This window comes from Abrus precatorius, unplaced genomic scaffold (assembly GCF_003935025.1).
Source record: "Abrus precatorius isolate BTA unplaced genomic scaffold, Abrus_2018 Scaffold10, whole genome shotgun sequence".
Taxonomy (NCBI): Eukaryota; Viridiplantae; Streptophyta; class Magnoliopsida; order Fabales; family Fabaceae; genus Abrus; species Abrus precatorius.
This window is the reverse complement of record NW_020874292.1, coordinates 11,541,589-11,557,102: the sequence shown is the minus strand read 5'-3', so window position 1 is coordinate 11,557,102 and position 15,514 is coordinate 11,541,589. Positions and strand designations below refer to the sequence as shown.

The following is a 15,514-nucleotide window of genomic DNA, read 5'->3' as shown; positions in this document are numbered from 1 at the left end:
AATTGTAAGAATTATAATAAAAAAATCGTAAAAACCAAGATTAAAGTACTTTTGGGGTACAAAACAATATGGGCTTACAAAAATATCACTTTCTAGCATTTTATAATTTTAAATTTGTCCCTTTAACTTTAGTTCCAAAACTTTAAAATTAATTAAATCTCTTTACTTTCAAACCTATACAAATTTTGTGCTCCATTAATTTTCTTCAGCTGTAAACTCTGAACTTTTATTTTCGTGTAATAAAATAAGAAAATGAAATGATTTTAAAAGTTTAAAAATAAAAATGATTAACAAAAAGTAGATAAAATTTAAGAATTTCATCATATGAAAGATTATGATTTGAAGAGGAAAATTTAAATTTTATCTATTTTAAGTGAAATTGATATTTTTGATTAATTAATTTTGAGTAAAAAATAATTTAATCAATTCAATATGCAAAAATTTTGAGAAAAAAATAATTTTAGATGAAAAATTTGAGAGAAGACCAAATTTGTTAAAGACAAAACTAATGATTTTGTCTTTTTCAAATGATTTTTTTATTATTAAAAATATTAATTCTATTAATATTTTTTTTTAACTACATTTATTGTTTGTTCCTTGTTCTTTTGTCTCACAAAGCTGTGATTTCTACTTTCTCCATCTTCTTTCACAAAAAGGAGGAGAAAGTTGAAATTAGAGACTTAAGAAATAAAACAATAAACAATGTACTAGAACTTAAAGGAGAAGAAATGCACAAACAATACTCATGATGGAAAAAGACAAAATATTAATGGAGTTAATATTTTTAAATGAAAAAAAATATTTAAAACATTTTTAAAAGTTAGATAACTGAAATGAATCAAAATAAAGTTGAAAAATAAAATAAAATATAACATTTAAGTTGTAAAACAGTAATTTTTTTTATTAAATTTAAAGAATAAAAAATCTTAATTAACTAAAAAAACTTAACACGTTATCCAATCCACTGGAAATAAAAATAGAATTAAGCCTTCCATTTATCATCTCTTCACAACTTTTAAAGAGATAAATATAAATGAAAATGAAGACATTTTCGTAATTATACATTATTATCCCTGTCATCACTTTAGGCTCATTGAATGTTAATAGTTAACCATCAACAAAGTAAGCCGCCTCACATTGTTACTCCGAAGAAAGGACCCAAATTTTGAATAACGGCAGTGGGATAATATCACTCATTTTAAATGAAAAAAAAAAAAAAGAGAGGAGAAAAACAGTTAAAAATAATGAAAGTGAAATGAAAATATAAGCGTTAAAATACTATATTAGTATTAAAAAAAAAATTAAATTCAGTAAGAATATGTGCTCTCATATTGCTTAATGTAGGTTCTTCTCATGCTAGTCCTGTGTGCAGATTCACCCTCAACTGAAAACAGCAATATTTATATTTAGCCCTAAACTCAACCCCTATATGTACTTGTCCAACAACTATCGCGGCATATTAAATGAAATTCTGAACTATGACCAAGAATGTATGATATCAAGCTTGTCCTTCCAGAGTGACTAACTATTCTGATTACTTCATTGGCGACACTTCCCTAGTGAGGGATTTCTCCCACCAGGCTAGTTGAGAATCAAAAGATCAAGCTTGCAGTATAGGTTGTGCAGTACATCTGATAGAGAGTAAGAAAAGAGAGGATGCAAGGAAAGGGATGGTAGCATTAGATGATAGAACAGAGTAATTGGAATTAAAATGCAAGAAAAAAACACAAACAAGTTGCGTTAGTCGATGCAACTAATCTCAAAATTGCAATATTTTCGTTTTTAGTAAATTCAAACATTGCAAATTAATAGAATATTTGACCTAAATTCCTGATTTAAATATTAATATTCTGATTGTTACCTGCTTTACAAGCACATTCGAGTATTATAATTATCATCAAATTGTGGCGATATTTTAGAGATATGAATGGTTTGCTTATAATATGAGATTATAATTTAGAAAAGTATTTATTTAATAACAAGTGTGTAAAGATGGAACTAGTCAGGTATATTATTATGCTTGAGACATCAATCACAGAGAATGCGAAGGAGCATGTATTTTAAGAGATCTAGGGTCTCACAAGGATTTGAGATGTAAGAATAATTAAAATAAAGTTATCTCGTGTGTCAAAGACATCATCTCGTGTAATGCTTTTCCCTAATTACTAGTACGCAAGTGAATACATAGAGAGAGATTGATATTTCCGAACGCAATAGATTGCTACATGTAGAAAGCAAACCTACTTTTAAAAGGGGCTCTTTTCTTGCAAAAGCTGAAATCTCTCTTGATTACTTGAACTAGTGTTAATCTTTGATCTTTGCCAAAGGATAAGTGCTGAATTTGTAGCTTGTCATCTTAGTTTCAGCATTCCTGCCAATTCTGTAGTGAATGGCAAATTGTGAGCGGGGAAGATGAATATTGGCCGTGTTTTCCTCTAGAATTTGTCATGCAAGTTCTAAAGGGAGCAACAGGTCAGGCAAGTTCTTGTGTTATACTTGTACGAGGAAATTATTTGAGGCGTGGGAGTGAAAGTGTGAGAGACTGTCTCATGAGAGATTCAAGGGTTTTCACAAGGTTTTGAGAGGTAAGGATAGCAAGGAGATGTGGCTGTACAAAGACGAAATTGAAAATGCCCACATTGTCTTGTAATCCAGCGTTAATTGTAAATTTAACTTTTCTTCCGTGGACCTAAGCGTGTTGGGCCAAACCATGTTTAATTGCTAAGATTTATGCAAACATGTGAATGGACGTAACATTCATCAACACCGATCTTGCTTACTAAATGGTGGTATAGACTGCTGGATTTAAAAGGCGAACCTGCTTTTTAAGCTAGCTCTGATCTTGCAGAGCCTGAAATCTCCCTTGAATTAGTTTTAATCTCTGCCAGAGGATTAGTGATGAAGCTTCCATCACCCCGGACCCTAAATCTGTGGCTTGTCAAATTAGTTTCAGCATTCCTATTGGCTCTGTGATGAATGGAAGCTAATGATGGGGTGCCACCAGATGTAGAGAATCGGTGGGATGAATACCTGCCCTGTGTTTTCCTCCAGAATTTGGAGCTTAAAAATTCGGCACCAGGTAGCAGGCAACACGTATGCCTAGGAGCATCATCTTTAGTCATCCTTCCAGTTGACACAGCCAAATCATAGGAGATCTCATCCAATGCCAATTCAAGGCCATGCACACGAGTCTCTAAAGATCGCATTCCATTTTCAGAACTCCCAATGAATTTCTGTAAGAATATGTTGGATAATGTCAGACATTTTTGTCATTCAAAGGTTGGCGCACAGAGTCTATATACATACACATTTCAGAAAGGGGGAGGAAATTTAAACACAGCATGAATATTAACCAATAAGCATCCTTTCCAAAAAACTTGCAGACATAAGTTGACCAGAAGAGATATAAGAAAAAAATGTCGGACGGAAAGTTTGAGCATATTGAACAAACCTGTAGAAGATCAAGCAGACTTGACTGCTGCTTCTCAATTTGAAGTAATTGGGCGCGAATCAAAGATAAATCCTCACTCTCTTTGTCATTCCTATGGACATCTTTGGTGACATTACCAACAGGACCTGAGTCTTGACTCTCTTCAGAACAAGGAACCACACGAGATCCACCTTTGGACCCACCAAATTTATGAATCTTGTCATCAGGAGTTTTATCAAATAGAGCCCGTCTTGCTTCGGACTTAAAAAATCTGCTTTTATCCTTTTTGCTTCTTTCCAAAACTGTTTCATCCCTCCGCTGAAGTTCACCATGATCAGGAACATTTGACACAGCAATTTGAACATCCCAATTGTTATGGTTCAGTTTACGCAAAACACCTGAACTCATTTGATTATCACTTAATGCACTCATCTTTTTAGCATTCCTAGCAGTAGATCTATCTGGTGGAGTTGATTTGCTTACTGGACTCGATTTCCTCCTCAATTTAGTCATTACAGAACCAGGGCTACAAGAATTTTGAGAGACATGTGGATAGCGCCCATCACTTGCATTCTCTGAACCAGAAACGACAGCCCAAAACCAGAAAAACGTGAGAGAAATAACCAGTGATACTCATCTATGAGCACAAATAAATTCTAGACCATAAACTTTTCCAATTAATCTAAAAATCAAAGAACCCTACACTGAACATAACCTTTATTCCCCATGATCCCCTTTTCAGACTCGAGCAAAAACAAGATCTGAGTTTCTATAATTCAATTCACCCACTGGTTGATCACAGTAGCAACAAAACCAAGCAAACACTAAATATAGGAAAATCAATAAATACCCTTGGAAGAAGACTGCGATTGAGGAGGTGGAGAGAATTCATCCGAAACATCAGGAATCTGCTTCCATGCATCCAACAACTGATTCATAACTTCCCGAACCAACTTCACCTACACACAAACAGCACATAAATTTCAATTAATTTCTTAACAACGTTTCAAATCGTGGTCCACAGCCGCAATCGTGACCCCAATTACAACCGTAATTGCTAGCAATCGCAAAACAAACACAATGCAATTGAAAACCTTCTTTCCAAATGACCGTAAATAAGCACAGAAAACGTTCTCTGAAAGGGAAAAAAGATGAAGAAGAAATCACCTTATCAAATCGCCGATTCTCGAAAAGTTTCAAACACCCAGCCTTGAATTCCGACAACGAGTCCCTCTCCACTATCGCCAGTTTCATCAACGCCTCAACTGCACCCTTCCTGGTAGCCCAATCGTCGCTGCTCAACGCCTCCACCAAACAAGGAACGAGGTTCGTCAACGCGCCGCGACTCGACGCGCCACCGGCCCCGACGACGCTTCCAATGAGCACAAGCAGTGCCGCCTTGGCCTTAAACACCTTGCACTTGAGAAGCTTCTCGAACCTCGGGAGGAGCTTGGCCAGCCTGGCGGGGTCCGGATCCGGAGCTCCATCAATCGCCGAAGCCAGACACATAGCAGCGCCAGCCTGCGAGTTCGGATCCTGCTCCGTGAACAGCGCCTCAGCCAACGGCTTCAGAAAGGACGAAAACGGCTGCTTCGTGACGCACGCCGACAACACCGAAACGGAATCGGCGCACGCGGCTCGAACCGACGAGTCGGGGTCGCGGAGGCGGCGCACGATGTTGGCAAGGATTTTGGAGAGGAAGGGAGAGAGTGCGTTGCCGTGCGCCTCGGAGAGAATGGCGACGAGGTGCACACATTGTTTGCGAACGGGTGTTTTGTCCGAAGCGTCGGTGGAGTGAATGCAAGAGAGGAACACTGACACTGAATTTTGGTCTATGGTTCGAGCAATGGTCTCTAACTCCGTGGCTCCAAGAGCGTGCGTATCACGGTCCGAAAGCTTCGTCAGGCACGTGAGAACCCTCTGCTTTATGTTTTGCGTTGCGGTTGTAGAGGGACGAGGCATTGTCAATGTCACGTGCACGATAGTGCTGTGCTGGGGTCGCGGTTAGGAACAGCGTGTTTGAGATGCTACCATTTCCAGTCCCCGGTGATCGGATTGTTTCGCTGTATGGTCGCGCTTTCAACGCGAGGCCAAATGCGACAACGCCTACGGGTTCTCGGCTTTTAAACTGTAACGGGAACGCTGGAGAACGGCATGTCGTTTTCTTGATTGTTTGAGGTTTACCGTTTGTTTCATTGTTTGTGGAGGTAAAAGTCTAAAACGACATAAGATTTGGCGTTTATTCGTTTAGTGCGTGTCTTGGTTGTCAAGGTTGAAGGAGGTTGATTTTTACTGAAAGGTTCTAAACTGCCACGTGTATAGTGGGTTGTTAACTGCTCATTCACACTCAGAGTCACGGTGACAGTGGTAGTGACCCAACACCATAAAGAATAAATGTGGGTGGGAGAAAATGTCCTCGGGACCATGGGAGTGATGGCAGCACTGTGATACTAATTAGGATTAGGTATTGCATATCGCAGGAAAAAATGATTTCGAGCGTGGTGTTGATAATCAATTATGTATGCACAGTGATGCTTTATAGCGGAAGTAACAGGATATTGGAGGGATGGGATGGGATGGGAATCATTAATAACGGTTACGGGTGGTGGATGGCTTTTAGGTAGTATAACTTTGTTATTAAGGTTTCACGTGATGATGCCACCACGATGTCATGCAAATGTTACTGTTCTCATTACCATGCTGCTCACAGTTTTTCACTTTTTCTCCACACACCCCTGCATCCTTGCTTTTCTCATGACCCCGGCTGTGTTTGTCACCAGTGCGCTATTAATTGCTTTAACTTAACAGTTTAAAGGGGTTTTCCGCATCATGCTACTTTAACATTTTTACTAACCACTTGTTAACAAATATTTTATGTCTTTGAGGCTACTGTGCTACTCTTCAAATGAAAACGTTAATTAAACTGCTAATTAATCAATTTTCCGAATCCAATGTTGTTGAGCATTTCGTTTCATGAACCCACTAATAAGTGAGATGATAAGATATTGTCTCTTTTATAGTTTAGAATATATATATATATCTACTTGAAGGAAAGATTAAAATAACTATTTACAATACAGATCATCCTATTTTAAATAATAATAATAATAATGTAATATATATTGTTATCAGTGATACAATATTTGGGATATAAAGCTCTCCACGGTAAAATCCGGTAGGGAACTATTAAGATCAAAGTTATGATGCATTAATCACACATTCGTACATAATGCGATCGATTTCTCGCGACAACATTAAAAGTGCAGTGTACGGCTTTAACCAACTATGGTATGAGCAGGCTTATTCGGTATATTATTGTTGTCTTAGGTAAGTGAGATTTGGCATTCTTTAGGACCCATATCCTTTATTTGCATAACCATTGTCATTAGTTGGTCAAATTAGCTGTAACTTATCATAATGGTGTGGAAATATCGTACCTAATTAAGCAAAATAGAGTCATCGAGTTGCTAAGATGATGGATTCAACATTGAAACTAGTCACAGTGTGGGTCTCAACCTCTCCACCTAACCTTTCTTCTTTAAACATACAAATAGTTGTAAAGGGCATCCATTGACGGAAAAAGCAGGCCTAGCGCTGATAAAGACAGTCCCAGATCTGCGTTAGTTGGAGCTATCATTCAGATCAAATTAATAAATTAACAGTGTGGGAAGCAAATGCAATTCAGCACCTTTTTAATTAAGGGGAAGAAAAGAAAGTCGATAAAGAAGAAATGCCTGCAGAAGTTCATCTTTTCCTATTTATACAATGGATTGCAAAAAGTGTGTAAGTTGGTATTGTATGGCAAATTGAAAGGTGATTTGGTATATTAATTTGGTCCCAATTGGGATTTGCCATTGTCGGTTGGATCAAAAGGGACAACTACTGTTTGAATCATTAATTTGATTTTGCTTACCAAATGATCAAATGTAGACTAGAAAATTTAATTATCAAAATAAGTTGGAGAAGAAATTAAATTTATTTCCAAGCTAGTTTCGATTTGGGTACGAACTGATCAAATAGGTAGCAAAATATCTAACTCAGATTATTCACAGCTCAATCACATTAAGGCCTATCAATTAATAAAAGTGAACTCAAAATTCAAAATTAAATAAGGTACAGATTACCGATTATACAAGTAGTGGCGTAAAAACTGTGTTTCATAATCATTAGGATTCGCATAAGATTTGTCTTGTTTCCTTACCTGCAAACTATGTTCTACCCTGTGATGGATATATGCATGTCTAACTTTCAAATAAATGAACATGTTTGAGGTTTTGAACTGTTCGATTAGGTCCGTTCAGGACCAAGATCTAGGTAGCAACATTTGTTGCTCAGATGATGATAAACTTGATGATGTGTCATTTATAATCAATCATACACGAGATGGAAGGAAAATGACTTGTCTCCAATTTTGAATTGGTGAGCAGTTACATCTGTATGATTCATTTATATTATATCTGGATATGACTCTTTTAAAATGGAACTTGTACTTTTGAAGGTAAAGTGTACAAATATGAATATTTATATTGATGAATGACTGATAAGAGTACAAATCCATTAAACAAAACCACCCTGTAAATTGTTTTCTAAAATAATGAACAACAAATTCAAATTTCCTTCAATAAAAAACTTACACACATTTTTTTTCCATCGAACCTGCAATCAAACCAAAATTTCCATGATCATCAAACCCCACAAACCATCAATGAAGTATAATACAAGAAGAAAAAAAAAAACTATAGTCTATATATTCAAGGAAGACAAAATTGAATGATTTGTCAATTTTGATTGACAATATTAGGTTGAAATTATTTTTTGTTTTTATAGAAATTATGTTAAAAATTTGTACCTAAATTTTTTATTAAAGATTTAGTTCTTAACAAATTAAACAAGAAAAAAATTAGAGTATGTTTGTTTCTCTATTTAAATACAATTTTTTGTTTTTAAAAATAATAAATGATATTTTTTGTCAATTTAAGTTTTTAAACGTATTTTTTTTATTTTTTGGCTTTTAAAATTAAGAAATAAAAATACCCTTTAAGGGTTTTTTTTCCTTTCATTTTTTCATTTTTCTTTTCAAAATAATTAAAAATATTCTTAATGTATATATTCACTTGTTTTAGTGTACCAATGTTGTTCACTTGTTTTCTTTGTAATATTACCTATTCATATATTATGTACATTTATTTATTAAAATTATTTTAATTTTAAAATTAGTCATTACTTTTTAGTTTAATATTAATTTATATTTTATAATTTTTCATAATTTAATAAACTCTACATAAATTGCAAGTATTATTTCATAAAAAAGTATTTTCAGTTTATTATTACTTTGATTTTGATGTTTTAATAAATTTTCAATTCAATATTTTATTTTAAATATAAAAATATATTTAAGTAAATAAAAAATTACTAAAATTAAAGAACAATATGATGTATTGTAATATGGAAGCTATCTAGGATGCACGGGAGCTTACTGTATAAAGTCTAGGAGTAAATTGAGATAGAGATAGATATTCAAATACCAGGCTTTTCATTCCTTGATACAAAGAAGAAAAGAAAATGCAGCAAAGGGAATAATATAAAGGGCTGGTAATTGGGTGGAGAAACCAATAAGGTTAACGAAAGGGTGAATTTTTTCTTCAAAACTAGGTTTAGGTAAAAAAAATGGAATCAACCAGTGTTAGAGGGGATTTAGCTCAATAGCATTGGAGAATAGGAAAATAGTTTTTTTAACGGCTCCATTTAGCGGGAACAAGATAAGGATTTCATTGTGTAAATGTGAAGGAACTAAGAGACCAGATACAATGTTAATTAATAGCTAAAGTGTTGTCTGCAAAGCTGAACTGTGATAATGATGGTAATTTCTGAAAATCAATTTGCTTTTGTGGGTGGAAAGTCAAAGAATCATGCTAGACGGAGTAGTTATAGTAAAAAAAAGTGGTACAGATAATGTAAAAAGAAGGAAAGCAACTTGCATTAGTTTCAAGATTGATGTTAAAAAGCTGTACAAATTCGATATGTTTAGATTTTTTTTTATAATTATCAGTTTGAGTTAATATTTAGAGAAATTATTGATGAAAAAAATAGTCTAAAAAATAATTTTCTTTTTTAAATTATAGATAATTTATGTTTTTATATTTTTCTATTTAATTTTTAAAAAAATTTAAAGATAAAAGTTATTTTTAATTATCTCTAATTTATAAAAAATTATTATTCTAATTTTTTATAAAGACTTTTATAGAAATTTATTCAAACTACACTAATATTTTATGGAACACGTTAGGTTCAATGGAAGAAATGGATTTAATGATGTTTAAATTTAGTTAGTATATACAAATAAATTTAAGAGTGATCTAATTTTAAATATTTTAATAAATTCTTTTATAATGTATTTTTAATGAAAATTGGTGACAGTGAATGAATAAACAAAATTTTTTAAAAAGAAAGAGTAAATCCGACCCTTAAAGACTACTTTTCGAACTGAAATAACTAACAAACTTTAATCAAAGTAAAAGACCTTTTTGGAGAAAAAAAATATAACTTGAAGAAATTTTTATTTCTTCTATACTATGTCTTTCTTATTTTTAATTGATGCATACATATTGAATGATCTTCTAAGACCAAAAATTGAGAAGACATTATTTTTAGAATTTAAAATAGCAATATAGAGGGTTAATATTGTTTACTTTCGTCAGATTGAATGTTGTATATGCTTGAAGGGTATGAATTTTTATATGTTGGAATATGAATACAAACGCTGAATGATTGTTCATTTAAGAGCTGAATAATTACAGTGTAAAGTAGTTATTGTGTTTAATGTTATTGAGTGTATTAGGTATATAATAACCTAAGGATTATAACTGAGAACTTGTATTGCTTCATTCTAGAAAGAATTAAGAGTTCTAGGTACAAGGTATCTCGCTCAAGCGAGGTGGTTCTCGCTGAAGCGAGACTGAGTCATGTAGAAGTGGACATTTTGGAACAGTCTCGCTCAAGCGAGATCAGTCTCACTCAAGCGAGAAAGGATCTCGCTCAAACAAGGAGTCGCAGGAATATGGGTAACTCTCTAGACCTAATATCACTCAGGCGAGAATATTTCTTGCTCAAGCGAGATGTCCCTCGTTTAAACGAGAATAACTGAGAGATTTCACTGTCTGGTTTGCTCGTCCAAGAGAAGATGAGCTTGCCCAGGCGAGGATAGGACTCGCTTAAGTGAGGGTTAACTCATTTAAGCAAGAGCGTGTGGGCTTGGAAGAGTATTTAAAAAACCCCAACGCAGAGAAATGTTCATTTCTCGCCAAACAGTCTTCCTCTCTCACTTTCTCTCTGTTCTCTCACCTTCATACCTTAAAGAAAACCTTCTCAAGGTCAAACTTCTTCCCCATCAAAGTGGGAACCCCTGTTTAGTGCGAATTTAGGTGAGCTTCTGGAACCTCGTTCTCCAACTCTATGTCTTATTTCTTTGGTTTCTCTTCTCTAAAGTTTATATTTCCTAATAGTGTGGAGATCTAAGCCCTCGACTGTTATTTCTTTCATAAAACTCGCGTGGAGTCTGATTTAAGAAAATCTAGTTCTAGGTAAGGAGAGTTTAGTTAAACTAGCCCTATTTATTTATTAGACGCTGAGATATTTATATGTATAATTTCATTTTAGCTGAAAATAAATTAGTGTATAGGTAAACCTTAGGGTAAAACTCAAAGTAAGCATGACTGAGTGAATTGATTATTACTGATAGATATAATTAGCCCGATGTGTGTATGATGAGATTTCTGTTTCTTTGTGACTAGTATGAAGTTGTTTATATTTGAGATGGTTGTTGAATTGTTGAAGCATAAAGAGTCAAGGCTAGTTGATGAATGTCGTAAAATAACATGTTAAAATGCTTATCATATATAGCTTAGTTGTATTTTGTATGAAATATCGCCGTATTGGGGCTGAGTGACATATTTAAAGGGTGTAAGCATTTAACGAGTGGGAAATATGTCGAGTTGAGGGCATAGGCATGTAACGACTGGGAAACATGCCAAATTGAATTGTACTTTATCTAGATCCAAGTACTGAAATAGGTCGCTCCCAAACTGGAAGATTGTAGGTTTCTTCTAAATTTACGAAAGTTGTGATGCCAGTTGAAGATAAGTTGTTGTTGTTGCATTAAATGAGTTGATAACGGGTTGTATTATTGTGTTAAGTGTTAAGAATAGTTGAAATAATAAGTTGTATCAATATTTACGCTAAGTTCCTTCTGGATTTACTAAGGTTATGATGCCATTTGGAGCTGAATTGTTGTTGTTGCATTAAATGAGTTGATAATGAGTTATATTGCTATGTTAAGTGTTGAGAATGGTTGACATAATAAGTTGTATCAATATTTAGTCTGTATTCTAATATACATTTGATCATGATTTTTTTTTTATAAGCTCACCCTTGCATATTGTCTGTGTTGGTGTATATGTGTTGCAATGATCGTACAGTGGTACATGAGCAGGAGTAACAGGTGTTGTATTTACTTCTCATGCTAGATGATCTGGCTGAGGAAGGTGTGGAGTCAAAGTATTTTTGTGAAGATTGTAGCTTTATTCATTTTGTTACTCTAGATTTTAGTAGTGAGTCTAGACTATTTAGCTACATTCTTCATTAATGTAATTATTACTTATAAACTTTATATTTTGAGTTTCATGCTAAATGTATATACTTATATAATTTTAAATTATATGAAAATATCATCGGGGCTTTGTTATTTTGTTGATTTGGATGTTGAAGTTTTAATTTTTGGAAAGTTATATTATCTATACTATACGTGTATTATCTCATTAATGAATTTGAATTAGAAGTAGTACTTCAGAATGTCATTGATCCTTTCCAAAAAAGGGTCGTGACAACTTTAAGTTTGCAAATGATACATTATCCACTAGAGAAATAAGCACGAGGAATATTATTACAATTACAATAAAAAAAATATTTTAAGATGTTTTAAGATCTTTTGAACTATAAATTAACTTCCTCAAAAGTAAGCTAGCTCAAATATCAAGTGCAATAACATATGGTAAATTATAATAATATGAAAGGTGTCATTTGTATGCTCAAGTATGTACATTGGTGCAAATTCTCACGGAAGTACATTTTTTTTTTTTTGAGGAAAAATAGGAAAACCAATAGAATTAAAGGAATGCATAAAATAGCAAAAGAAAATAGCTCTAGAATACCTAATTCTACACAAACCAATCCCGTTTAAGCGAGAAACTCTGCACCCAAAACTCCTATCTCTCCTAAAATGAAGGCAAAATAATGAGAGCTTTACACCAAGAAGGTTCCACTATACTCTTATATCAAAACACACATAAAACACTTAATATTCAATCAAAAACCTCACCACTAGTCATATCAAACAAGGCAATCTTACTGCGCTGCAACTCAAAACTTTTTATCCAACAATTACACAACTTTCATCATTATATTCCAACTTATAAAAATTCAGATGGCTCCAGCATTTACAACACATTTTAAAAGAGAATATATATATATATATTTAAGAGAGAGAAGCTCTGAGAGAAAAACTTCTTGTAAGCCTTCTTCTTCTTTGGGATCTTTCAATAAAATTTGCTGTTTCAAATTATTTTCCTCTCTTCTCCCTCTTAGCCGGTCCTGTTCGGACTACCGTCGCTCCGGCTTTCTTCTCTTCTCCCTTCACTAGATCTGTGTTGATTATACCACCATTCTAGTTTCTTTATGTGTTAACTGTTTTACATACTGCACTTTTAATTTCTGCATATCATTTAGTAGTCCTGCTACTGCCTACTTTCCTTTCAGTCTTTTAATCTACATATTTTTGTTTCCTTGATCCACTTCGGGCTATCTGGTATCAGAGCCTGATGGGGAAGTAGGAATATAACTGTTAATTGTCTGTAACTATGTTCTTCTGGATCTGGACTTTAAATTCCTTTATGAAATTTCTGTAACCATGGTTTATCGGCTGGACAGCTGACAGGCCCTTCGGGTGAGATCAGTAATGATCGTCCCTGTCTGTAACAACGCCACGAACTAATGGTACTGAAATATTGCTTTTGTACAGTTCTTTGTTTTTAGAAAATCCTTTACTGGAAGTACAGCAGTTCTTCGTTCTTTTGAATAGGGTTGTAGCAGTAAGTCCCGTATGGTTGAAAGGGCAGTAAGGCTAATTTGACGATGCTGTATTCAAAAGAAACAAAGAACATAAGAAGCTGATGGCTATAGTAAAAGAATTTTCAGAATTTTGTAAGTATAAATTAAAAAAAAAAAAAAGTCCAAAAATAACCAGATCCAGTTGAATAAGTTATAAATAATTAACAGATGTATTGTTACGGAACCAAATGAGGGTGATGAGCCAGATGTTTTTATATGATGTCTAGACTCTTACGCTCTTTCTCTCGCATTTCCTTTCGTTCTGGCTCCAGTTCCTCCTCCTCCTCTCCAACTAAAATCAATCTCTTTAATGACCAGGAGAATCATTCTCCTGAAATCACACCTAAACACAACCTCTTCGACGAAGAAGTTCGTTTTAAAGAGATCAATCAAAGTATGGATGACTGGACCATCCCAATCATTCCTCAGGATACATTATATGTTCCTGAAGACCAACCCAAGAAAAACAGTTCTGATTATATTATCAAGACTGTTGAAAATAATATCCCTTTAGGGAAAGGTATAGGGGAAGAATTTCATCTCCTGTCCAAATCCTCCCTCAATGACCATAAAAGAAAGTACAAGTACCTTCACATAGGATGTGTTCAGGTAGCAATTAAACCATTGATAGACATAGGCATAGATGTTGCTGTCTTAATTTGTCTAAGAGATATTCGTCATAATAAATTTGATGATTCTCTCATAGGAACAGTTGAAACCAGTCTCGGTCAAGGTCCGATTTATTTTAACTGTTTTCCCAACAAAACTGTGAGTCTTATGGATGAACACATCCTAGACTCCTTGTTTCTCAATATTTGCTTTCATGGGTTAGACATGAAAGAGGGATCTATTCCCACCGCATTAATCTATAGGATTCAGTATAAGGTCATGAATTCTTGTACTTCTAGAGTCCTTCTCAAGCCTCAAAAGGGAGAAACTACTTTGTTTATCACTGATATGACAAAGGCTAATGTTTCTCTACCTAGAGTTATCAAATGGGATGAGGTTACTCTCCCAGAAAAATGGGTGATGGATAAAGCCTCACCCAGTGTTCCTCGTCCTGCTCCTCAAATACAGGACATCTCACAGGACAATTCTGGAAAGGTTGAAATAACCTTTGATAGGAGAAACTCTTTCTCCTCAAGGATCGATGCTTATAGTAATCGATCTGACTTTGTCTCTGCTAGAAGATCTTTTTCTTCTAAATCTTATGTTAGACCTGATATTCCTAGGTCTGTTAATCATGACCCCTCTCTAAATCTTCAAGGTTTAGACACTTCTTCTAGGATTCCTAGAAATGTTTATCAGACTTCTGAAAAAGAAGACGAAAATAAGAGTATCCAATCTCCAACTTACTCTTCCCTTAATGAGTCTTATGATGTTATCTCATAAATTCATTATAGATAAGGAAACCCTTAGGAAAGATTTCTACTCTGAGGAATGGAAACCTCAAAGAGAGTGGTTCTTTCAAAATTATAGGGGAAAAGACAGGTCTGTTATCCAAGAGAAATTCTATCAATTTCTCGAAAAAGTCAAACAAAATATTCCATTCTTTGATTGGTATCATGCTTATACCATTCGAAATAATATTAATTATCCCTGGCAAGAAGATGTTATTAGTACCTCCTCTGCTAATGTTATAACCTGACAAATCAAAGACGGACAAATAGTCCAAAGTGATTTATCACCCACATCTCAATACCAATTGCCTAATTTGAAAGACAAAGGCGGTAACCCTGTTACTGCCACTCCTTTTAAGTCTAAAAATCCTGATGAGTCTATCACTCCTCATGACATCCAAGGCCTCATGGAACAGGCCAATTATACCAATAAATACCTTCAGGTTTTAGGTGAGAAAATCTCTGTTAATCCTGTCAAACCGAAAATTGAAGAAACTGCTTCTTCATCCTCCTAACCACAATT

At 34.3% G+C, this 15,514-nt stretch overlaps 1 protein-coding gene across 1 annotated transcript; it reads right to left on the bottom strand.

Annotated features, from left to right (window-relative positions):
- Nucleotides 1-1,309: 1,309 nt before the first annotated feature.
- Nucleotides 1,310-5,569, bottom strand: LOC113874769 (TORTIFOLIA1-like protein 3). The gene is made up of 5 exons (XM_027512986.1): nucleotides 4,598-5,569; nucleotides 4,281-4,389; nucleotides 3,452-4,005; nucleotides 2,819-3,233; nucleotides 1,310-1,631 (listed from the first exon to the last, which is right to left on the bottom strand). The coding sequence occupies exons 1-4, from the start codon at nucleotides 5,390-5,392 to the stop codon at nucleotides 2,826-2,828; spliced, it is 1,866 nt and encodes a 621-aa protein (XP_027368787.1). The 5' UTR covers nucleotides 5,393-5,569; the 3' UTR covers nucleotides 1,310-1,631; nucleotides 2,819-2,825.
- Between the last annotated feature and the right edge of the window lie 9,945 nt (nucleotides 5,570-15,514).

Coding starts and splice junctions, on each gene's coding strand:
- LOC113874769 (XM_027512986.1), bottom strand. CDS start 5,392: ATGCCTCGTCCCTCTACAACCGCAACGCAAAACATAAAGCAGAGGGTT. Junction 4,390..4,597: donor AGAATCGGCGATTTGATAAG/GTGATTTCTTCT, acceptor GTTTGTGTGTAG/GTGAAGTTGGTTCGGGAAGT. Junction 4,006..4,280: donor ATCGCAGTCTTCTTCCAAGG/GTATTTATTGAT, acceptor TTTCTGGTTCAG/AGAATGCAAGTGATGGGCGC.